Source organism: Myripristis murdjan, chromosome 6 (assembly GCF_902150065.1).
Source record: "Myripristis murdjan chromosome 6, fMyrMur1.1, whole genome shotgun sequence".
In the NCBI taxonomy this organism is placed as follows: Eukaryota; Metazoa; Chordata; class Actinopteri; order Holocentriformes; family Holocentridae; genus Myripristis; species Myripristis murdjan.
Genome location: NC_043985.1, coordinates 11,535,876 through 11,560,497, shown reverse-complemented (window position 1 = coordinate 11,560,497; position 24,622 = coordinate 11,535,876). Strand labels below are relative to the sequence as shown.

The window sequence follows — 24,622 nt, the reverse complement described above, 5'->3', positions numbered from 1 at the left end:
GCACCTGCATTGCCAGGCGGAATTAAACTGCAGCACCTATCATTTGGATGATGATATGACTGACATGTATGTCATTCAGCCGAGCTGTAAGTGCTGTAAATTACATTGGGTGAGGCAGTAAATGGTCCCAGACTACAGTCTTGGGGTTAGAGCCTAGGCAGAAGTTGCTGACAAGACGTTGCTAACACCAACCAGCAAAGACTTGTTTATTTACTTGTGGTGGGGCCATATTCATATACACGATATTTGTGCTGGAGATATTAAGGACCTTTTATAATGTAAGTGTTAGTTCCATTTCAAATGCTTGAGCTGGACACACAAAACTACATGAAAACAGAAGCACCATAAAGTGATGTCAGTTCCCAATTCACATTTATTCATAATGCTTTCCCTTTGCATTTTTAATCCGGATATATCTGAACATGCATTTTTACCTGGAAAGTCAACCATTTAAAATTGTTTTGCACTAGTGATCATAATTATTATTGTTTAGGAAAATAACAATATGGAGGATCGACTGAAAGCATCTTTTCAAACACAGTGCTGTTCAGTGGCAATAGAAAACACAACAGTGAGCACACAACTGTAGATCCACTTACACAGCCACACTTGAATGGAGCATATGATATTTTCCATAAGTGGAAATGAGGTTTGTATTTGTGGCCCAGCTCCCAGATATAATGGCTGTCAAAATACTCCATGGAGATCCAGAGTTCACAGGGTTCAGTGTTTAGGTGTTAGTACTCTTGACTCTGTCTAGTAGGGTGATTGCTGCCGCCTCTGAGAAACACAGTCGTTATTTGCAGCCAACCCAATCCAGCTCTTTTCTCATAATTTCAGAAGTTAATGACAGACTGGGTTTAAACACTATTCATCAAATTTGTATTTTGTATTTAATGTTGGGAAGATTCAGCCATGCACCTGCTCAGAGTTTTGCTAAATTTCTTGGTGCCCACATTGAGGCAAAACTAATGTATTTTCAGGAGGATCTCACCATCTTTGCTGCTCTGGGCTCAAAAAGTGCTATTAATGGCCACTAATCCCATTAGGATTCATTAAGGACATGTGCCCTCTTGTTCAAATGCTGCCAAAGTATAGAAAGGCTACCCTCCCTTATACTTGAATTAAAGCGTCTCTGATAATTCTAATATTTTAATGTGTTTCAAGCCCATTGTCCCCTCCGTTCACCGGATCAATGTGGTTGCTTTTTATCCGGTGACAGCCTGTCCCTATTCATCATGTGATTCGAGACAACAGGGGCCCTGCTTTGAGGTACAAAGGGGCAGAGGCTTTTAGTTCCCTAAAAGCTCTCTATATCTCTCTCTGGTGTTCTTTCTCTCTTTCTCTTTCTTTTTCTCTTTCTCTTTCTCTTTCTCTCTCTCTCTAGCTATAGGTTTTCTTTCTCTGAGTTTCTTTAACATCTCTAAAAGCTCCCTATCTCTCTTACATTCTGTCTCCCACTCACTGTCATGGCAGAGAGAAAGAAAGAGAAAGAGAAATGACAGAATCTTGCAAAAAGAGCTGCTAATGCTGTCGATGGAGGAGGGCAAGAGTGCAGGCTGGAAACAAGAGGTCGGATTTCAGGTTATCAACCAGACAGGGATGCATGTTGGTTTGTTAGAAGCAGAAATACTCTACCAACAGTTGTACTTGAGACCAAATGCCTCACATCACACATACAAATGCTGCAACTCATGCTATTTTACTGCAGAAAGTTAGAGAATAATTAAATGTGTTGTTTTAATAAGAGGAGTTGCTTGCTCAAGTGCATGATTCATGATGATTTCATTTGCACAGGGCAAAGAGTATGGTGGGACAGTTTATTATGAAAAAGTTTGTGCAGAAGTTCCTTATACAATTTCTTCAGTTTGTGTACCATTTTGTTGGCAAATCCGCTTAACACACTTTGTCTTTGTCTGGAGCTTAGCATATCCATAACTGACAGCCTTTTGTGGTAGCCTCGTTTGATTTCATCATCCTTCAGTGTGCAAATAATGGGTTTGAGGTGATGTCCCATGTCAAAAAGAGATGCAGCTATTAGTGAGGGCATGAGGACAGTGATGCTTATTTATATGTGAACATGCAAGATGAGAAGCAAGGGGAGAAGCAAGATGGATGCTCTCATTTGATGTGTTTTGGATCAGGCAAAAGAGAACGCAGGAAGCCTCACTACAGGACAGGAGAGCTGTTATTAATCCTGGAAGACACTCAGATTAATGGCAGCCAGGGTCAAAGCTTAACATTACCACTAATTTGAAACAATACTCAAACACTGTTGGTCTGTGTTTGGACAGAGTCTTTGTATTTGGTCTAAAACATCACATACCCCTGACTTGATTATTTCAAGAATCAATTTGTCTTTTTCCCTTACATATATTGGGAGAAAGATACATTTCGGTCTCCACTAGACCCAGTCACATTCTCTGAGCCAGAGAGCATGACCGAGGGCAGCTTAACAGGTGAAATGGTGCTGCTGGTTGTGTGTGTGTGTGGGTTGGGAGGGCGAGATTGATGAAAGAGCCAGGCATGGATCAAAGGCGAGAAAATGAAATGGCATTTGACCTTGTTGGACGTTGATGAGTGACGTGCTGCCACAGAAGTGCAAAGTAGTCGGGCACCTGTGGGAATCGGGAGGGGAGAGAGATAGGGTTTGCCGACTGCTGATCCGGCTGAAGGGATGATCCATGCAATTTAACCCTTCCATCTCATTACTGATTTAGCAGAAAGTGCTGTTCAAAAGTGGAGTGTGTGTGTGTGTGTGTGTGTGTGTGTGTGTGTGTGTGTGTGTGTGTGTGTGTGTGTGTGTTGGTGTGGAAGGAGGGTGCTAGAATGACAAAATGAGTCAATCCCAGAAGAGGAAATGACTTTGCCTCTGGTGTGCCTCGTGTTGAAATGTGGCATAAGTGTACAATACATTCTTCTTTAAGATGACAGGTAATGTGCCTTGTAAATCGGTGAAGGTGGTCTGATGCTCCAAAAAGGACTCATGAAATTAATCTCCCTGCCTGATACCATCCCCTCTCAACCAAAGTCCTGAATCTGTGGTAGATATGCAAATGTCAAATAAATAATTCAGCTCTTTTGCAATTCTTAGTGATTGCTTCTGCCATGTCGGTAATAACGAGCAAAACAATGATAAGGAAAGCGTGTAGTGCCTCTGCCACTCAACTTGGCCATTCTGTCAGCCTTAAAACAGATTTGGGTCCAAGGCCTCAATTGTTATCATCTCTGACAATGAACGTCGTATTAACCAATATTTGAATAATGAAAAGTTGCATTTTCTTCTCCCTACTCTTGTTTTGTGACATTTCAGTGGCGGCATACAGGTTACTAACAAGAAGGTTTCGTTGATTAGTGCAGACCATAAAAATATAATGCAACATTGAAATGATTGAAAACTCTTCATTTGCCAGAAGTACAAAACTAATACCAATAAAGTTAATTTTGAATCTTAATTCCATGAGGAAGCTTTCAGGTTCAAGTATGTTTATCAATACAACCAAATATTTTCTTTTACTTCTCTGTCAGGCCATTTCTGTAAATATGAATGGGTTTTAAATCAACTAGACGCCCAAATACAGTTTTAAAACTGACAGAAATCAAGAAGTTTGAGTGTGAATTTAATTTTTTTCCTGAAAGTTTATGTTTTAGCACTATATGCTTTCCATTTGCACTGTAAATATAAAACAACTTATGTCCTAAAGGCTAAAATGGCATGATTAATTAGAAGACATTCTAAAATGTGTGCTGGCAAGTATATCTGCCTGCCTGTGTGCTTGAACAAAGACACTGCTCTTTCCATGGGAAACAAAAGAAAAGACACAGTCATTCTCATTAATTAAGGCTTGAGTGGCAGAATAGATCACCCGTCTCAGCTCAGCAGATTGAGGTTGGATGTGTTTTGATATGAGTTGTGCTCAGAATCAAATTAGGTCCTTGCAGTGTTGCAAGATATAAATCCACACATGTATGAGCCTGCCAGAATATACCATTTCAAATCTTTCTCTTTCATCACTGCAAAATTGCTTTCAGGACATGCTGAAGTTCAAAAGAATAATGTCCTGCTGCAATTTTCTAAAACTTCTCTATAGCTGTGCACAAGTGTTGACAAGGGATTTGCAGTGTCTTTGTCAACCTGAAAGCCATCTGCTATTACTACAGAGGGTCACCTTGTCATTGATCCATGTGTAGCATGTGGAATACCTAGATTGTCTTTCTAAAACTTAGATTCTGCCTCCTCTAGAGCCCCTAGGATTAGCAGAGCTGGTGGGATGTGAATCTCTCTTTACTATCTTTATGACCTCCTCTCATACAACAGGGAAACAAAGATAGGGAACGGGAGGATGCAAGGACAGCTTAGACAAGTAATTTTGCCTTTAATTGCTCAAAACTCCCATGAGTGCCATTGCTTAAGCACTCTAAAAACTGTTGTTGTTTTCCTCCACATAATCTTTGATTATATGAAGGTCAGCATTTTCCTTTAAGCTTCTTATGAGAGAATTTGGAGCAGGTGGATTGCGTGGAGAGATGAGACAATGCTCCCCTGCTGGAGTTAGGAGTGAGAGTGAACTGCCCCCTTTTTCCATCCACAGCAGTTACTTTGCCAACCGCCTCCCAAGCCCATCTCAGCCACCCCATATAGTCTTTGGTTTTTGTTCTGCTTAGTCCTCATTTCCAGGCCTGTATCAATAGCGTCATTATGTGGGGTTTTATCTGGCTAATTAAGGCTTCATCTTTCTGGGCGATCTCTCAGAGGACACGGATTAAGCTCCCCTATCTCTGCACTGGAGCCACGATGGGGTCGACCAGGCCTGCTCTGCTCTCTGAAGATTGCTGTGAATGGAAAACACTTGGACGCATCCAAGTTGTTTTGGTGAAATGATACTTGGAAGATGAGGCAAATACATATTCAGGTGTGATTTAACATGTCAAGGTTTTGAATCTACAGTACACTCAAGTGGGCCTGAAGACAATGGACTCTATCAAATGTAATACGTTCTCATGAGAAGCAGGCTCTCAGTAGTGAAGGTGAATGTACTGATGAAGAAAACAACAATTAGTTTAAGTGCCTGCACTGTCTTCTGTCATTACTATTGATGATTTATTCATGACCAATGTGAAACTCACACAAAGGTTTATATTACGGCTACAGTGTACATTGCAACTAATCAGACTACAACCTGTATAGCTTATTTTCATTGCATTAATGATGTGTGACAGGTCATGTTTTATTGCCAGCATGTCCCCAATTAGGTCCTGACTATTCTAACAGTCAGAAATGCATTTGAATCAACAGCCTACCACATCTACGCATTTAAGGCAATTCCTTTACAGGTGGTTTTGCATGCCTCTACAGGCGCCATTTTGTTTGCATATACAATCAGGTGATTCATTCTAGTTGGAGAGGGGATACTGAGTCACTGCTCAGAACAGCACAGTCTGAATTTCAAATACCTTGTTGTGCTGGGTCTACTCTCATTATTTTTCAGTGTTGAAAGTCAACAGATGAAAGTGTGGGGTCAGTGCTCATTAAAACAACAGGCAGCATACCCAGGCCATTTAAAGGGAGTGGGAATAGGGAGACCTCGGTAGCTTCAAATGATAAAGTGCAAACCTATCACTAATTGTGTGGGCGGTTTAAGCTACCTTTTGACTTGGCTCACATTGCAGTGGATAAAAAATATATATAGATATATATTTTGTTATGGTGCAGCTACTCCATTCGCCTCAGAGCTTGGGCTGGCCCATGTGCAGTTGTTATAATGCACCCCTGGTTTTTGATAAAGCACTTATGAGAAATAGTTTTTTAGAGCCCACCACATTGGAGGAGATAAATCCTAAATGAGTAAACTGAAGTGACTTTGCTCAGGCAGTTTTATATATCATTCAAGAGCCTGTGTATTCGAGGGTCATAAATCAAGAACTGTTTGGGAGAGAATCTCCTTTATGGATTGTTTCAAGATGAAATTGTGTCTTGAATCTTGTTCTTTGTCACCTTGGTGAAGGTGAGGTTAAACTGGGACTTCTTTGATGCCCATTAATTACCGTACTGTATGTCTGTATATGCCTTTCAAAAACAACCATTAAAAAGTATAGGAAAATACTATGCCCTTTCACATGTAACTAAACTGACAAAAAAGGTCGCAGTGGACAGGCTTTTGATACTTATTTCCTTTTCACCTTTTTTGATTGCTGATGAAAAATGAGTGATAGTGGCAGCATGTAAAATAGCTCACGTAAGGATGTGGGAGGAAGGCCTTGGGAGGCGGATGACGCGATTGTTGCTTTAATCCTTTCAATGCCACTGGACTCCTGCCTGAATTGGTATGACAGTTGCAGTTCAGGCAAGCATTATTGGCATTATTGAAAACACAGCCTTTCTTTAATGATAAAGTGGAATTTAAAAAACATAAAATGAAAGATATTAGTGGCAGAACAAAATCATAAAATCGAATACTCCAGGTTTTAGTAACTAATAAAACTACCTACTAAACAACTCAACACTAAGAACTACCAATAGCACATGCCACTAAATGTTCATAGTCAAGAAAATTGTCTTATTTCTTTTATTGCTGTAACAAATTCCTCACACACGTTTGATTAATTTTGTCTTGGACTTTTGTTTTGATTTTGAAAGGGATGTTTCAGCTAATTTTGGGGAGACCAGATACCCCTGCGCTACAGATTTATGCAGAACCTAGCCTCAAAAACAATCTCATGGAGCTGGGTCAAAGAAACTTGTTGCCTGCATTATATAATTTAATAAAAATATTGTTGTTTATAGTCACATCAAAGACAACACATATAAATTAGTTTGATTTAGTGATGCCTGTTTGCAGCAAGATTCGTGACCATTTTTTTATTACCTCAGTGCAATTCCAACATTTATGTTGCAATGTGATTTTCTACAAAGATGGAGTAAGAAGGAGCTGGATTTGATTCCGTCCTCTGCAAAGTTTGCATATTGCATGATGCAAATGTATTGATCCCTGTGGGGATTTTAGGTAAATGATCTCCTTGTGTTTGTGTGGGTTTCCTCCCACAGTCCAAAGACATGCAAGTAATTCGGATTGGAGAATTGCTTAATAGGTGTGAATGTGAGCGTGTGTGTTTGTGTTTTTATCTGCGCCAGCCCTGTGTCCTGGCCATGGTGGGACAGGCTCCAGCCCTTCAGGATACTGAAAAAAGTGTGTCTGCATGAGAAAATGAATGGATGATTGAAAGAATGTATTTAAGAAAAAAAAAAGTAGTTTTCCTGCTTGCCTTTGAAGTAATGAAGACTTATTAACAAGTATACAGACGCTCTAAACAATGTTAATCAGCATTACAAGAGTGGCTCTAGCTGTTTCTGTGTTTTTCCCTTTCAAGTATTTCATACTAATCACTTGAATTAAACACTGAAAAACAATACTGATGGTAGAACACAATTTCTGTATTGCTGGAAAACCCTTTTACCACTTCACCAAGGAGGCAGTGTTTGCTTTTTAAGATATGTTGTTCTCTAGTAGGCTGCAGCCATGACTCCCTATGCCTGCACCCAGTGTGCTTGTGTGGCATTTTCTGCAGGAGGGGTCACCTCTCTATCAACTAATTACAGCTCATTTCACTCTAAAGGCCTCTCTGAGAGCTGCAGGGCCAGCTAAGCAAAGGGGACATTTTCTCTGCCACACTGGGAGGAAAGCCTTTAAATGCCAGTCACGATTAAAGTCAATATGGCCCCCAGCAGCTCCGCACTGCACCCATCACACACACCCTCGCAGACGATAAGATGCAGCCTTAATTATTCATTGTGAGATGAAGGCATGTTTCCATGTTGACTCTCCTAATCGAGGAAGCAGTGTGGCTCGTGATGTAGTCTTATGTATCAAAGCGACATCCTACAGGCTTATATGGAGGGACTGATATAAGGACTGGTGGCTTTACAGGCCAGTGCAAGACATAATGCCCCTCTCTGTTCAACTTCATCGCCACGGAACCTGCCTAATTCACTCACAGCAGAAGAGAAAAAAGTATTCACTTGCAAATCAAGTAAGAACAGTAATATGTTTAGTTGTTCATTTTCCCTCCACTCATACCCTTGACTTGAGATGTTTGGCAGATTTCTCATGTTAACTTTCAGTATTTTTACATCTTCAGCTTTCAGAAATTATCCTTCCCCCATAGAATTGCTTTGAGGACTGTTTTGGCTTGTATAAGTAAGTACTGTCATTCTTGTATTACATCTGACACTTTGTCTCAGCAAATGCATATTTGCAATAGAGGAGGTAAGGGCTTGATTTAGCTGCATAATTTTAACTTAACACTCATGGATGATTAATTCTGAGCAAAATGTGGATTATTTAAATCAGTTTGGCTGCACCAGCAGGATATGTAGCTGAGGTGACGGAGACTTCACTTATTTGTTTAGTGTGTCAGCCGTGGGTGACGAGCTTAGATGCCTGTTTTTATGGCTTTACATCCATGTAATCCTTATCAAGTAGTCATAAGGTCAACAGTATAAGCATTTTCTTACGAATAGTAATCATAATCAAAATTAAAGTACAGGATTTCTTGTATGTTTCAGGAGAATAATATGGTCATTGAAGCAAAAAATCCAAATCCAAAAGAGGCTGAATGTGGGTTTTGGATTGATTTTTTTTTTTCTTTTCTTTTTTTTTTTTTTTATCTTAAATGTGGTTTGCTTAGATTTTCTTGCTATTACTTGCAAGAAGGGCTGTGTGATATAGTGATATATTTTGTGTGACGGGTGAGGGTTAGACTTAGAAAAATGTTTATTGTTCCATATTTTGCTCTATCGTTTATTTTGTTCTGTCACAAATCAACTTTTTCCAGTCATTTATTGTGCCTTTCAGTACCTCTCTCCATGTCATAATTTTATATAAACTATTTCTTCATGTAATTTACTGAAAATTTGCATATATATATATATATATATATATATATATATATGTATACACACACACACACACATACATACACACATATATTGTTATTGTTATATTGTTATTGTTATTTTGATTTTAAATTATTAAACAGTAAAGAAATAAAGAAAACCCTTGTCAAAGTGAAGAACAGGTTGATGATTGCATATACTGCTTTGTCAAAGTGGCAATGAGTGAACCTGTTTATATGCGTAAGCTCCTTTGCTTTTTGCACAATAGGCTGTGAATTCATTACACTGATAATAGCAAGACATAAGTGTTTCTTTCTATTCAGAGGTTTGTCGGTACATTGAGCTAGAAAAGGAAAAGATTCTATTTTTTAGACAAAAATGTATTGGATAACACTCTATTTTAGTTGGAAGTGAACTTTACCTTATCTTAATTGTCATGTGGATACTATGTATTGCAAATATTCATACTATTCTTCTTTCAGGGTGAGCAAAGCTATCTTAAAAATGAGAAGTCTTTTGGATTCTTTTCAGTGAAGTTTTAATACGGCCTCGGGGAGGATTTTGTGTACAGAGGATCCAAAGCTGAGCGAAACTACCATGAACATTTCATTTGAAATAACCAAGCCTGCATGCCCACTACAGAGTGAAGTTGAATCACTCAGTTTTGTTCTCTGCAAATACCCACAAAGTATGGATTTTTTTTATTGTAAATCTGAACATGCAAACACACATGTATGCACGTGCACACACAAATACCTTTATGTTAGCAGGGCAGGTGAACTTAAATTGTTCTTCGGTATTTCAAGTATGAGAGGGACAGTTGGGTATGATGCTGATTTATTGAAATGATGCCAGATCTTGAGCATAGTTAAATATTTTAAGTGTCACCACAAATCCCTTGGACAGACTGATGTGCTTTACATCTGCTTGGCTTTATAAATTGCCTTTTACCACTATATATACATTTGTTTCAATAGTAGTCACTGAAACAAAGCTTGTGATATGACGGCTTTATAATGTAGTGTGAAGAGCAGTGCTGACTGCAGAACACTGTCTCTTTGGCCCATTGCTTCAAACAGACTTCGTAAAAGCACCTCATGGGAACTTGTTAGCTCTGGCCTCTCGAGTTCTCCTTGCTAAACAAAGTGGTGGGCTGAACAGGCCAGGTTCAGCCCACAGATTAAAATTCTCGTGCAAGGTCAATATCCCATATGAAATATGAAGCCATGTGACCTTCATCATTTATTCCTTCCCTTTCATTTTATTGCTACGGCAGCAGTAAAAGTTTTACCAGTTTAGCAGCAAGTGGTGCTAAGGAGCACTAAAGGTTGGCATCTCCAGGGGAGTCTGGCACGGGGTGTGTATGTTCGTGTGTGCCCTCATACCGGAATTGCCTCAAACTTTGACGCCTCTGTCAGCAAGCTGTCTCCAACCCAAAGGAGTTCAGCGTGGGGGTTGTAGCATTATGGGACAAAGCAATCCACTGACAAACAGAAATTTTATAAGGGCATGTGTTTGCCTGTGTTAGAACCAGGCCTCCCGCCTGTGAAGCATTTTCTGTCAGCCTCAGGGAAAAAAGAAAAAAGGCCATTCAAGCAGCCCTCTCTTGGGCAGCTCAATCTTTCACAATCTAACTGTTCTGGTCAGTTTCTCTCTGCTTGCTAACTCTCCAAATGTTCTGTGGCTGCTACAATGAACACATTACATTTTGTCCGCTGTTGTCTGTGTGTGAGTCCCCCTTGTAAGGGACAGTAGACTGAGAGGGGGGCTGAGGTCATTATTGTTGGACTGTATATTGTCATTATGTAATGTGTAATTGCTTTGTATGGTCTCTCAAACAGAAAACACACAAATAACAGTGTCAAGCAACAAGATATGAGAGTCATTTTATGTTCTTTTGAGTTATTTTGAGTGTATTTTATCAAATTTAGAAACTGATATCAGATGTTAGCTTTTGATAAATATTGTAACTATGCAATTTTTTAGTTGCAAGCACAGGTGCTTGTAATTAAATAGATGTACAACAAAATGTTTGGCATGCCTAACAGTGTTAAAAAAAATCAGGCCTTAAGTAAAATCATATCCATATCCAAAACAACTTTCATCCAGGATTTTTGTCAGGCATTTTGAGGAAAATGTATTGAGGTCATATCAATGAAGCTTTTAGCCTTAACAGAACCAGTTGCTCTGTTACTTTCCCGCATAAGTTGCATAAGGTGAACTACTTCAATCATTTGACATATCACATTGAATTTCAGCAGTTTTTGGAACATTTCTCCTTCAGTAGCAGATACAGGATTTATGACTAATTTATATGAATTACTGGAGTCTTACACGTTTTTTGGAATGGTCTGCGTCTGAGAAGTCTTGATTAGTGAGTTGTGCTGTATGAGTTCTCTCATAACCAAGCATCAAGCTATTAGATGTCTGACACCGTAGAAGCTCTTCCAGTTTGAGCACACATCGCCTTAATGACCAACAGTTAATGCTGGCTGTGTTGGAGGAGCTTGGCAGATGAAGCTAATAAGCTCAACCGATAAGACAAAGGAACAACACACATACCACTGCATGCCTGTGAGAGTCTTGTCCAAATTAGGAGCCTGGGGGAAAAAATGTTAATGAAATATGACAGTGCAGACAAAATCATAAGGTCTCTCACATATTGTCATCTGTATGGAGATTTTGGAGTTCTGACATTATTATTATTATGATTATCATGATTATTATAATTAATATTATAGTAGTTGTTGTTACAAAAGTTTTCTTTTTAAACTCCCACTGTCATTAAAATCTATACTTTTGTACTACAGGAAAAACACTTTGTTTTTGTGCTGTTAGTCTAATCAGTAGTAATCAGTAATCAGTGTATGTGTGTGTGTGTGTGTGTGTGTGTGTGTGTGTGTGTGTGTGTTTGTGCGTGTGTGTGTGCGCGTGTGTGTGTGTGTGTAACAAAAATCCTTGAACCTTTGATGGCAATAATGATATTGTAATAATAATTGGATATTTTATTGATTCCCTTGATCCCCTCCAGGAAAGTTAGAGCACAGGGTCAGCAACATAACAAGGACACTTCACAAGTGAGATCGTAAAGATGTCAAAACGTGGATCAGTTCAGTAGACTAAGAATGGGAACCCACAGCTTCAGTTTTGCACTAGAAAATGGCCCATTATCACTTCAAATTCCCCTCAGGTGCTTTCACTGTCACCTTTACTCTCTCTCCCAACTCATTTCTCAAGAGCCCTTTAAAATAATGTTTGGGGAAACACTGGAGATCTGTACTTAATACTTATAGCCTTAACATCTCAATACATGCTCACAGTGAGATCACAGGATATGTCTGAGAATTATTTACATTTTTAAAATGCAGTATTGTTATTGTAGTAAAAAAAAGAGAGAAAAAGGAATGAATATGTAAAGTGAAACCTGTTAATAACTGAACTAAACTTAATAACTGAACACATGTTTAGATTAATATTATGTCTTCCATTCATTACTGAGACTTAAAACAAACTTTCTGCATCTCAAGAATAGCAAGCAAGTACCTTTTTTCCTCTCTGCAAATACTTTTATGTTTGCATAGTTAAACTGTTTACATGCTGAAGGGAAACATCTGTTCACGCTCTCTGAACCTCTCCAAGTATCAAGTGTTCCTATAGAAGGTGTTATTAGTGGTGTGGTGATGATGATGGGCCATGGTGAGGAGTTGCACTTGTGCAGAAATGGCTGATGACCCCTTCTGGAGGTGAAGTTCAGGAGAGACATGTCGACAGGTTTTGTGGCAGAGCTTCGATAGGACAACAGCTGGCCACTGTTGGAATTCTGCACCTTGTTGCACTGACCAGCTTCTTCACCCGGATTAGGGCTTTGCTGCCCATCTGTCCGGCGTCGGCTTACATTTAAGCCTTGCCATTTCACAGGCCCATCTCCAGCCAGCAATCCCACCAGGCAGCTTAGCCTCTCAATGACACAAGGGTAACCTTTCTCTTGAAATTCAGCTAGGCAACATTATAGCACTGCGAAAGTGGTCTTACGAGGGTAGATAAAGGTCAGACACTCTGCCCTAACAATGCCTGCGTAATATGGATTTAGTGTGGCTGTCAGTATGCATGTTCTTCTGTCATAACTGCCAGCTGTTACTTACTGCAGAGAACCAAACCAGTGAGCATCCTAAGAAGCAGATTTGACAGGAGTTTCTGAATTCTTTCTCATCACAACAGCTGCGTCCAGGGATGCAACTGCAGTGCCTCTGTTTATGTACACAGCACACGTAAGGAAATTGATTTCCAAGCGATGAAAAAAGTGGGAGTAAAAATAAAAAGGAAAAACAGGAAAACAAATATGTTGTTGGTCGAAAAAATTATGGCAATAAAAATGAATTTGATATATATGAATATGAATTTGTCAATTCTACTTAAGGAGAGGGGTGGGGAGGGGTGCCATACCGCATGCTAACCTCAAACACACCATCAAAGTCATGCAAATGGGATAGTGAATAGTAAATAAACAGGTAGGTGGGGCTGTCCCCTCTGGATTAGCCTGGGAGCTGAGTAAGCAGTAGTTTGCAGAGGCGTTGGCTCTAAGGGCTTTTAACACTTTATGCCACAGATAGTGTCAGCAGCATCTCAGGGATTTTCCCCGAGCTTACAGGTATTTAACTACAGTATTTAACAAGGCTCAGGAGTGATGTCTCGTGACAGGTAATCTAAAGCTGCAGCTTCAGTGATGGTTAAGTCTTAACAATACCCCTCCCTGCTTATGTTCAGTTGTGCTTATTGTGGAGAACTTAGTGATGTTGCACAGTTAGGCTTCTGTTTTGATAAACGGAAGTATTTTAGGGCTTATTGTGTTTTGTTGGCTTTTCATTTGCTCTAGAATGTAGTGACAAGCTTTGGTGCATTGCCTATGAAAGCGAGGTTTATTTTGCTCATTTTTATTTGATTTGACTTGATTTGATTTAGGTTTAGATTTCATTTGAATGACCTGTTTATCCAACAGAGATCCAGCAAATGCTGTAGAATGTCATATTCAACATACAAAAGTCTTACACAGACATAAAAAAAGAAATGTCTCAATATAAGCATTACTTTTATAAAAGAAAAAAACAAAAAAAAACAAAGCAACATTAACAGCTGTGTCCATAATAAAGGAGAAGATGTCAAATAAATAAATATTTGACATCCCTGACCTACCTATTACCACTCTGTATCTTATATGCTACTGTCAGTCCAGCAAAATAATGAATTGAAATTGGTTCAGACATAACAACATTAAGATTTTAGTCATCAGGTTTAAGTAAAGCTAAAGCATCAATAATAAATTAGTCCAAATATTTCTAAAAACTGTGGATTTCTTTTTAGATTTTTTCTTTTTAGTACAGATTTTTCCCCGGAGTACATTAGCAGATAAGCTCACTGATCCAGTGTCTTCTTGATTAAGTTTACTTATAATTACTCAGGTGTATTAAACCTGTTGAACATTGAGCCAAAGGATTAAAGCAAAGGAAGTCAACAAGATCCAGATCCTTTCTAATACAGTAGGCTAATTGTTAATCTGTATGTGCAACAATACTGTTCACAGACATAAGATGAACTGCAGGAAACAGACCTCTTTGTCTACTGAGGATGCTATATCTGCATAGCCATATATGTCAGATTGATAGACAAAGTTCTGAAGAACCCCTGTTACAGCATTAACATCAGAGTGAGAAAAAAATCGGTAAGTAACATCTGAAATGAAAAATGAAAGCCTTTTATTGCAAATGTCTCCTCTTATGAGAGATGACAGTTCAAATTAGAAAAGTTTGCAATAGTCTTCACTGAATACTAGCAGGTTGGACAGGAGGTGATATAACTGTGTGGGTGTGTGGGGGTGTGCGTCTGTAGATATGGAATGAGTGATTGTTTATGTGAAACTGCAGGTAAAATGTGCGTGGTGGAGGACAGTTTACATGTAGTGGTCTGTGCTAAATGTTGTTTGTCATTTTAAGCAGGACAGGATATGTATACGTAGAGGATATACAAGCTCCGTCTGGATGCTAGCAGTCTTCCTAACGTACTTAAAGAGATGATCTCTGTGTTTTTGTTTCAGTGTTAATGTGCGATTTATGTTAGTTTAACCCCCTGCTTGCATCTAACCTAGATTGCACAAGGCTCCTGCTTAGTTCACAGCACAGGGAATAGTTACATCAGAACCTGCAAGCTGGGGATTGTAATTCATCCGCAATCTTCAAAACAAAGTAAAATGAGTTTTGACAGCCTTGCGCCTAGTGAGGTAATCATGGAGTCATTGGTAATTGATCAGCAACTGGCAAACTCAGACATATATTCTCGTCATTTTGTGCTTAGACAGTAAAATATTTCCTTTCTGCCCTTTTATAAAAATAGTTGTGCATTCTTTTCTTGTATTATTATTATTATTCTACCATATTGTAATGTTTTTAGTTAATCTACTGTGCAAAGAACAACGAGAAACCTCTTTTTGCCAATATTTCCCTTGTACTGCATGTGTCATGAGTGTAGAGGATCACCCAGTTCATAATGCAATGCTTCACTGTAACGCTGAATTCCAACGGGTGTTGTCATAGATGCATCTATCTCACCATTCATTGATCTTGTCATTATTGGTCTTGGACCAGTGGGTCCTCATTTAATGAGCTCTGTTGTTTTATTTCTCTTCAACCACAATCATTTCTTTGAGAACTTCGGCTCAATTAATGTATTTCTCTGGGAGCCAAATGGAGCACTGATTGGAGTGAAGAATTGCATTAAGACTACATGCCTGCAAGGGAGTGATAACACAAGATCATTAACAAAACGGAGCTGTAAATGTTTAACCATGGGTAGCATTTTTCATATTAATGTGTCCCCATCTTTACTTGTATTCCTCCATATTTGCTACTGAAGCCATGCGCAATAACTGTCAGGGCTGCTCTGTCATGAAAAGCCATGGGCACACCTTCATTTAGCTCAGTCAGAATGGTTTTGGAAAGACTTGGACTCATTCACAAATATCTGCACAGAAATGTTTTTACTTTGTGTGCAGAGTAGCCACACACAGTGTTACCGCCATATTCATACAATGTGCATAAGAGCCACCTTTGTTCTCACCCAGCCCATGATTTTCAATTATCATAATAGCATGTCCCATTTCTTCATATAAAGAAAGCCATTTGACCTTTGAAGACAAAAAGAAATACTAATACTGATCCTGAAATCCAAATAATAATTTCAGAGGTGTAAGCCAAAAATAGACTTACTTTTCCATAGCATCCTCTCTTGTCACACCTGTTTTGAGATTGCTGTGAATCCTTTATATAGCCTGCATACGTAATATCGTAATATGCAGGGATTTTCATTCGTGTATTAAACCGTGGCAGCCATCATGTTGTAATTTCTACTGCCATAGTTTCACCTTGCAGCTGCCAGTTAAAGCAAAAGGTGTCAGTTTCCATTGTGGAAATATACACTCCAATATATACTTTTGTCAGTAAAAATACATTTTATACCTATTAATAATTTACCTATGATGATTTATTGATGATAAATGACTTAATAATTCATCATTAATTTTATAATGAATACATGAATTTTGTATTAATATTAAATGTACAGTCTTGAATATTGTATATTTAGTCTGAATCATTTTTAAGTATTTATGGTTCTGGTATACTATTTACATTGGCTAAAGTTTGGTTATATATGATTTTAAGACTCATACTGTGCTGGTGCACAGTATGAGGCAGCTCTGTTGAGTAAGAATAAATATAAGTAAGAACATACTAACAAAACTGAATTTTACTTTTGTTCAAAAGGTTTATGCACAGCTTGTGAATGAAATCCTTTGTGTCTTTCAAATGGTCTGTGGAAAATAATCAGATATAATATGATTGGGTTATCAGGGATATTACTGCATGGGGATTTTGAACCTTTGTAGAGGCAGAGACCTGACAGGACTCATTAGGACAAAGATGCCTACCTGCAGTCCATGTCCAGCTGAAGTTGCAGAAATGGAGCTTTACCAACAAAGGATTATGACTTGATCGTTTTCTTGATTGTGTTTCAGTGTCATTGGTAATGGAGTTGGACATAATAGCATCTCTGTGAGTGATATCCAATATGCATGCCATGACAAAGGGTGAGAGATGGTGTGGATTAGGCCCCTCCTTCTTGTTAGGAGTCTTTAAATGTTGCACAAAGCTCCATGACATTCCATGTCTTTGGACCACTCACATCGTTGAGCACTGCCTTGATCAGTGTGGGCTAAGGAATGAGAATGTGAGAACAATGAAGCAAGGTCGGAGGCAACAAAGAGCTCAGCAGGCTGTGATTCAGTTCTCTCATCTTGAACACACATCCCTGCTTGTTTTGAGAAGATGTTTCACTTGATTGCTGATGTTATCGTCAAATTCTCCATCTGAACTTTGAACTCTGTTGGAATCAAATTAAATTGTAAGAAGAAAAAACATTATCACCATAAACCCCTTTTCTGATGAATCTAGTGTCCAGTTGTCTGTTGCTCACTGGTAAAAAGTTATTAGTGTTGACCACAATCGCAATAACATGTCACCCCATAATTAACTGTCAGCCATAACAGTATTGATCCCCCCATCTCTACAGTGACAATCTGTCACATGTAATGTGGCCCATTAAGTGTGCTTCAGCACAGAAGTGTGTTTTATCCTTTTTCACAAGCTGTCAGTGAAGCAGGAAAAAGGCCAGTATGAGTTGTTAGCAATGTTCTTAATAGAACAAAATTAAAAAACAGGTTACACTGCAAAGCACAAGGAAATTCTGGCCACACAGACAACAGTCATCACAGATTGACAGGAATCCCCCAGAGACATGTCTTAGGATAGCTGAGAATTTGATGTGGAGGACTTTGTCAGAGTTGTGTTTTCTTATCACTTCTAGTCATCTCAGTCAACAGCATTCCAACTTTGCTTTCATGCATGTCTGATGTGTCTTTCAAGAGCCAATTCAAGCATTAATTCATAGCTAATGAACTAATAGCTACAAGACGATAAATGATGGACACCATAATAAAATAGGCTGGTTAACTATTAAGTCCTGTCATGCAAAGTCTTGCAATTCAACTATTAGTTATAAGGTACATCTGCATTTTACTGCCATACCTCAAGCACCCTTTAGCTTTGAAAATCATTGTTTGTAAATGGTAGCATAAACTATGCTCCCTATTCAGCGTATAATATTGAATAAATGACTTTCTAACTGTTGTGCCATCGTAGTTCTTTACATAACACTGGAAATTCTGTAATGATAACATCAATTTTTAATTATATTGTTAACGAATGGGGTGGAGGGGCACTGACAGATGGCATTGAAATTAAATGTGGTTTGTTTTTATGCTCCTAAAGCCTGTATCTCTCTCTCTGTATCCAATTCCCTGGTGTTGCATGGTCTATATTTTATGGTAAAAGATTGCCCGAGCTGAGTGTCAGCCACAGCACATACATCACACTTGCCACCATCCGTCTTTGATTGCATCCTCCTGCTGCTGCTTCTGCTCCACCCCCTACTGTTTTTTAACTCACACAGCACATTCAAGCTGGAAATAGAAGGAGAAGATTGGGGGGAGGGAGAAAAATAAATGACTTTATGGTAACAGAACACACCGCAGATGTGCTCAGCATATGTGTCCATGATATAGCATGAATTGGATTACCATCTGAAAAATGTGGTTAATTCTACTTGCAGCTGCCCCTCTTTGATAGGCTACCATTTCAGGGTGATGGCACTGACTTAGTGACCCTGAGTAAAGTGTTGGGCAAGGCCTTAAGGATATACACAGCAGACATATACACAGGATGTTTCAAAATCAGTCCATAATTAGACAGTGATGCCAAACCATGCCACCATTATACAAGGGTCACATAATTCAACAACATGAAAATAAGGAGCACTTATGAATAGAACTAAACTTATGTACCTTTTGTTTTGATCCTATACATTTTGAGGTTTGCATATTTTATCTTTTAAAATGTGCATTGCAATGGCTGTTTTGGTATGTCTGAGGGGAAAAACTCTGCAAGGCATCAGATTTTTAATATCATAAGTGTAAAAGTGAGTTTCATTTTCTAAACTAATGTTTTGTCTTGCTTCTGTGTCTCCCCAGGTACTGATAAGATGGCGGCCGGGGAAGCGAATGGGCACAGCTACCTGGTGGCTTGCTGGCAGCCCATTCTGATCCTGATGCTGGGCACTGTGCTGTCTGGCTCCACCACAGGCTGCCCATCCCGCTGTGAGTGCAATGTTCAAGAGCGCTCTGTGATGTGCCACCGCAAGAAACTCATGACAGTTCCTGAGGGCATTCCCTCAGAGACACGGCTGTTGGATCTCAGCAAGAACCGCATTAGAACCATCAACCCAGACGAGTTTGCCAACTTTCCTAACCTTGAACACCTTGAGCTTAATGAAAACACCATCTCCACCATTGAACCTGGGGCGTTCAACAACCTGTATGGTTTGCGGACACTGGGGCTGCGTAGCAACAAGCTGAAGTTGATCCAGCTGGGTGTCTTCACAGGCCTGAGCAATCTCACACAGCTGGACATAAGTGAGAACAAGATTGTCATTCTTTTGGACTACATGTTCCAGGATCTGTACAACCTCCGGTCTTTAGAGGTGGGTGATAACGACTTAGTTTTCATCTCCCATCGTGCTTTTCATGGCCTAAGTAGCCTTGAGCACCTGAGTCTGGAAAAGTGTAACCTGTCCTCCGTGCCGACAGAAGCCTTCACCCACCTCCACAGTCTGATCACTCTCAGGCTGCGCCACCTCAATATCAATGTTATAAGGGATTACTCCTTCAAACGGCTCTATCGTCTCAAAGTGTTGGAAATAGCCAATTGGCCATATTTGGATACTATGACCCAAATTGCTTGTATGGATTAAATCTCACCTCTCTGACGATTGCAAGTGCCAATCTGACCACAATTCCTTATGTAGCTCTGCGGCACTTGGTCTATTTACGTTTTCTTAATCTGTCATACAACCCTATCCATACCATTGAGGGGAATAAGCTCCATGATCTTCTGCGACTTCAGGAGTTTCACCTGGTAGGAGGCAGGCTGGCAGTGATTGAGCCCTACTCCTTCCGTGGGCTAAATTACCTGAAGGTTTTAAATGTGTCTGGGAACTCTCTCAGCACTTTAGAGGATTCTGCGTTCCATTCAGTGGGAAACCTGGAAACCCTAGCCTTGTATGATAACCCCCTGGCCTGTGACTGTCGACTAATGTGGGTTTTCCGAAGACGTTGGAGATTGAACTTCAACAGACAGCAGCCAACCTGCGCCTCCCCTGAGTTTGTCCAAGGCAAAGAGTTCAAAGACTTCCCAGATGCTTTGCAGCCAAACTACTTTACATGCCGCAAGTCCAGGATCAGGGATCGGAAAGCCCAGCAGAAATTTGTTGATGAGGGAGCTATTGTTCATTTTGCTTGCCAAGCAGATGGGGATCCTGCCCCAGTGATAATGTGGCTCTCCCCACAGAAGAAGTTTATCACCACCAAGACAATTGGAAGGCTCTCTGTGTTACCAGATGGTACCCTTGAGGTGCGCTATGCCCAGATTCAGGACAATGGTACATATGTGTGTATAGCCAGCAATGCAGGCGGAAATGACACCTCTCTTGCTCACCTGCACATTCATAGCTACTCACCTGACTGGCCTCACCAGCCCAACAAGACTTTTGCCTTCATCTCCAACCAGCCCACGGAAAATGGTGCTAATGGTACCCGAGCCAATGTCCCTTTTCCCTTTGATATAAAGACATTGATCATTGCTACTACAATGGGCTTTATCTCTTTCCTTGGTGTTGTCCTGTTTTGCCTGGTACTGCTGTTCCTTTGGAGCAGAGGAAAAGGTAACACCAAGCACAACATTGAGATCGAGTATGTGCCACGGAAATCGGACGCTGGCATGAGCAGCAGCACGGCAGATGCTCCTCGCAAGTTTAATATGAAAATGATTTAATGGAGCTGTGGAGCTGAGTATGTTTGAACTTAAAAATAAGACAAATGGAAAAATAAAGACATGCTATTTCCTCTCTTACAAACCTGTGGATCCTGGTCTGTTAACATAGAGTAATCTGTTTTTTCCTGACTGAAACACTAGAGAGGAGGGCTCCTGGCTTTCAAAAGTGAGAGGGATTGAAAGCACATCCAATGTTTCAGTGCATTGATGGTTTCTGCAAGGCCTGCAAGGGTATCGTTTGAAAGTCAGTTTTGTCATAAGCAGTTCATATTCCTGTGGATTTATACTGGGGGAAAAAATTATATCAGAAAAGAGAAACACTTCTGCAGCCAGAATGCAAGGGGAAGATCATGCTTTCGCCATCACTGTCTTTTTTCTGTATTTTTAGTTTATTTCTTTTTTTCTTTTCTATTTCTTTTTTTTTTCAAGAATAGATGAAATTTGCGTTAAAAAGTGAGAGAGAGATTTGTATGGGTTGTCGAGCACATCCACACAATATTTGTGGTACATTTGTACATGATGTATTTCATGTACATATACTACACCAGTGTTATAGTTGTGTATACTATGTGCTACATATATATATATACAAAAAACATATATATGTTTTTTGTTTTGTTTTGTTTTGTTTTTTTCATTTCTATGTTGATTGTTCTGGAAGTCACAAGACTTGTTCAAGATGCATCATATGTCTGTGTTCTAAAACCAGATGAACATTGTTTGTTGAAAGATAATGTCCCTACACTTATGCAAAGACAACTGACAAAGTAGGATGATATGGTCATATTGCCAATGGAAAAACAATGGAATGAAAAAACAAAACTGTCAATGACACAGACAACTTAATTTGAGTGTCACAGTAACAAATACATATCCATATTATTTGCCAAGAAAGTATATGAAAATGTAAACCTGTTTTCATTGGTCATTCTGCAAACTGAATAACTGAATGATTCATAAAAACAAGTGCTTTGCAACTACTTAGCTGCAGTAATTATTTCTAGGGGTGCATCAATATTACTTTGACTGCTGACACCAATTCTGAGTACTACCATGTAAAAAATTTTTCAGACAAATCAATTTTTTTTTTCAGAAAAACAGATTTTACAATGTAACAGTGTAATGTTCTAAAGAAGCATAAAAACAGTTCTTACATACATTTTAGAGCCCAGTATCTGATACCAGTATCAGCATCACACATCCCAAATTTCCAGACAGCACTCTCATTGTATTCAGACAGCACTCTCATTGTATCCAGAGTATGACGCAGCTGGAAATGTGTGAGATGTTGCTGTGCTGATATGGGGCTCCATGCCAACAATGGAGCATTTATCTTAAGGTTGTGCCATCAGAGTGTTTGGCATGGCTACTTTAAAACTATATGTGCTCATCTTTGGACCTTTTAAATTGCATTTCAAATGGTCTTACATAAGGGTATTATTTTGTGCTTATCATGATTATGTGCTGAGGTTTTGGATAGAATGTGCTCTTCAACCTGTAGAATATTTCTTTCATTAATGTTTTTTTTTTTTTTTTTTGGTTGTTTTATGGAATTTATGATTTATCTATCCAATTGCTCCCCCCATCAAAGCCATGGAAATATTACCTTCTAGGTTTATTTACAGGTATGCTATCCCCAAAAATGTATGCTGTTTGGGGGGAGGGATGTGGGGGGAAACTGACACATATTATGCTCCCAAATGTGGTTCTGCGTATAAAATATGAGGTTACACCATTACCTTTTCAAGTACACACTGTGGACAGCTTGGCTTTGTGAGTGTGTCCAAAGATAAAGGCTAAGTTATTTATGATGGATGACATTACAGATAACGGCACAGTAATGGGCTGGAAGTATGGACTGAATATGCAGATGGTTGGAGTGACACAGATGGTTTCACCCGTGGAGTGATCTGAAGCAGCTTTGGTGTAATCCGTTTTGCATAAAGAAAAAAAAAACAGTGGATATGGCTCATGGTTCTCCCTCTTGCTGATTATGAATGCTCTCTTCGTTCAAAGTGTGGCTACTGTACCTAGCCTTTTTTGGTCCCGAATGATAACGGGATTTGTTTTTCTTTTCTCTTGTTCCTTTTTTTTAATTTCCACCCTGGACTATGTTGACCATGTAGTCCAAGCCAACTTTTTACAAAAAGATATTAAAAAAGAAATCTATGGAAAAATACATTCAATTGTTCTGTGCAATAAAGGTAATATGCAGATTTTTTTTTTTTTAATTAACAAAATTTTGTTGATGTTGAATTGTTGAGAATATGGTATGTTGTATTAAACAATCTATGGAGTTTTTTTAAACACATGATAGTCCTATCATTTTTTTTTAAATGTGTAACAAGTGCAAATTTTAATCTCTCATACAAACATGTAATATGTTGTATCAGCTTGATTTTGAAAGGGCTGAAGAATTGTCCATGTTTTGACATTTCAGGCACCCCTCCTCCATCCTCTCCACCACCACCCCACATTCTTGCAGTTCAAACTGCTCAGTGATGGAAGATGGTGCTACAACCAAGCTACTTTTTACAAGATTGCAGCTGCAAAGCTTAAAAAGTCCCATTTTTAAACCAAAAAATGCAAATGACACAGTGGTAATATTGTTCCACAATTTTACAGTGTGATACTGGATTGCCTGTGTTGGCTCTCTGTTCTAATCAGTCAGCTTATTTGTTTCCATTATGAAATGAAAATTTATTACTTAATTCAACTACAGCCCTCCATAAGACCTGTCAATGTTGCTCTAATTGTAGTTGTGCTATCAAAGCACAATGTAAATCCTAACTGTGCATTTGACTGTTGTGGGCATGAAAATGAACAAAATAAGGTATATATTGTTTTATTTGATTGATTTAATACCTTTTTTAATGGTTGGAATGGTAAATTAACATAAGAATTGGTCCTTTTTCCAGTGTCTGCTCCCCAAATGTTAATCACGTTTAGTAAAAGATCAGAAAAAACTATGATATAGGGAGGTATGTTATTCATTTACATTGCAAATTGGTAACCTTAAATGCACTTTACCATGGAATTGTATTTTCTTCTGGGGTGTCTCTCAGTGAAACAAGCAAATTGGGTTACCCTTCCTTTGAAGGTTATGGGAAATGACCAGGGATACAACTAGGATAGCCTAGTTCCATAAAACATGGTGCTGTTCTGCATTAAGTTGGATCTCTGTCCCATTCCTTTTATTCCACATCCTTGCCGCCTTGGTTGGAAATCCATTGGGACTTTTGACTTTTTTTTTCTTCCTGAAGCTGTATCAAAGCATACTCATTTATCTTCTGACTTGAAAACAGACAGGCAGGATAGAAGGGAAGAGAAGCTATTCTTGAGGCCCCAGAGCCCCAGGGAATAATGGAGAAAACCATTGTTTTCATTCCTCACATATTGGATCTGTGCCTGATTTCTAGGTCAGGAACAGGCTGATGGATTCTGACATTGAACGACAAGTCTCGTCTCCTCAACTGAGCATGAAAATATAGACACACCTCTGGGTGTTCCTCACACTCATCTAAATCCATGTGCTTGACTTCAACTGGGAAACACTGTATGTAAGCAAACAAAAGCAGGAATGTGCCATTGGCTGTGCCTCTTATCACAAACAGAAACATCAGATGCCTCAGATAAAAGAATGTCATTTGAGATTCACTCTTAGATGTTGAATCTTAACTCATGGCAGGTTGGCCATGTGGCATTTCCATTTCAAAGGGTGCTATGTAAGCCCCGTTTG

General features: G+C 39.1%; 1 protein-coding gene across 1 annotated transcript in view; it reads left to right on the top strand.

Annotated features, from left to right (window-relative positions):
- The window catches only part of lingo1a (leucine rich repeat and Ig domain containing 1a), a 29,340-nt gene extending 6,466 nt beyond the window's left edge, over positions 1-22,874 (top strand). Inside the window, 2 exon segments of the mRNA XM_030054173.1 lie at positions 19,026-19,778; positions 19,781-22,874. Coding sequence (XP_029910033.1) covers positions 19,037-19,778; positions 19,781-20,883 — 1,845 coding nt within the window. The 5' untranslated portion in view covers positions 19,026-19,036 and the 3' untranslated portion in view covers positions 20,884-22,874.
- The last annotated feature ends 1,748 nt before the right edge of the window (positions 22,875-24,622 follow it).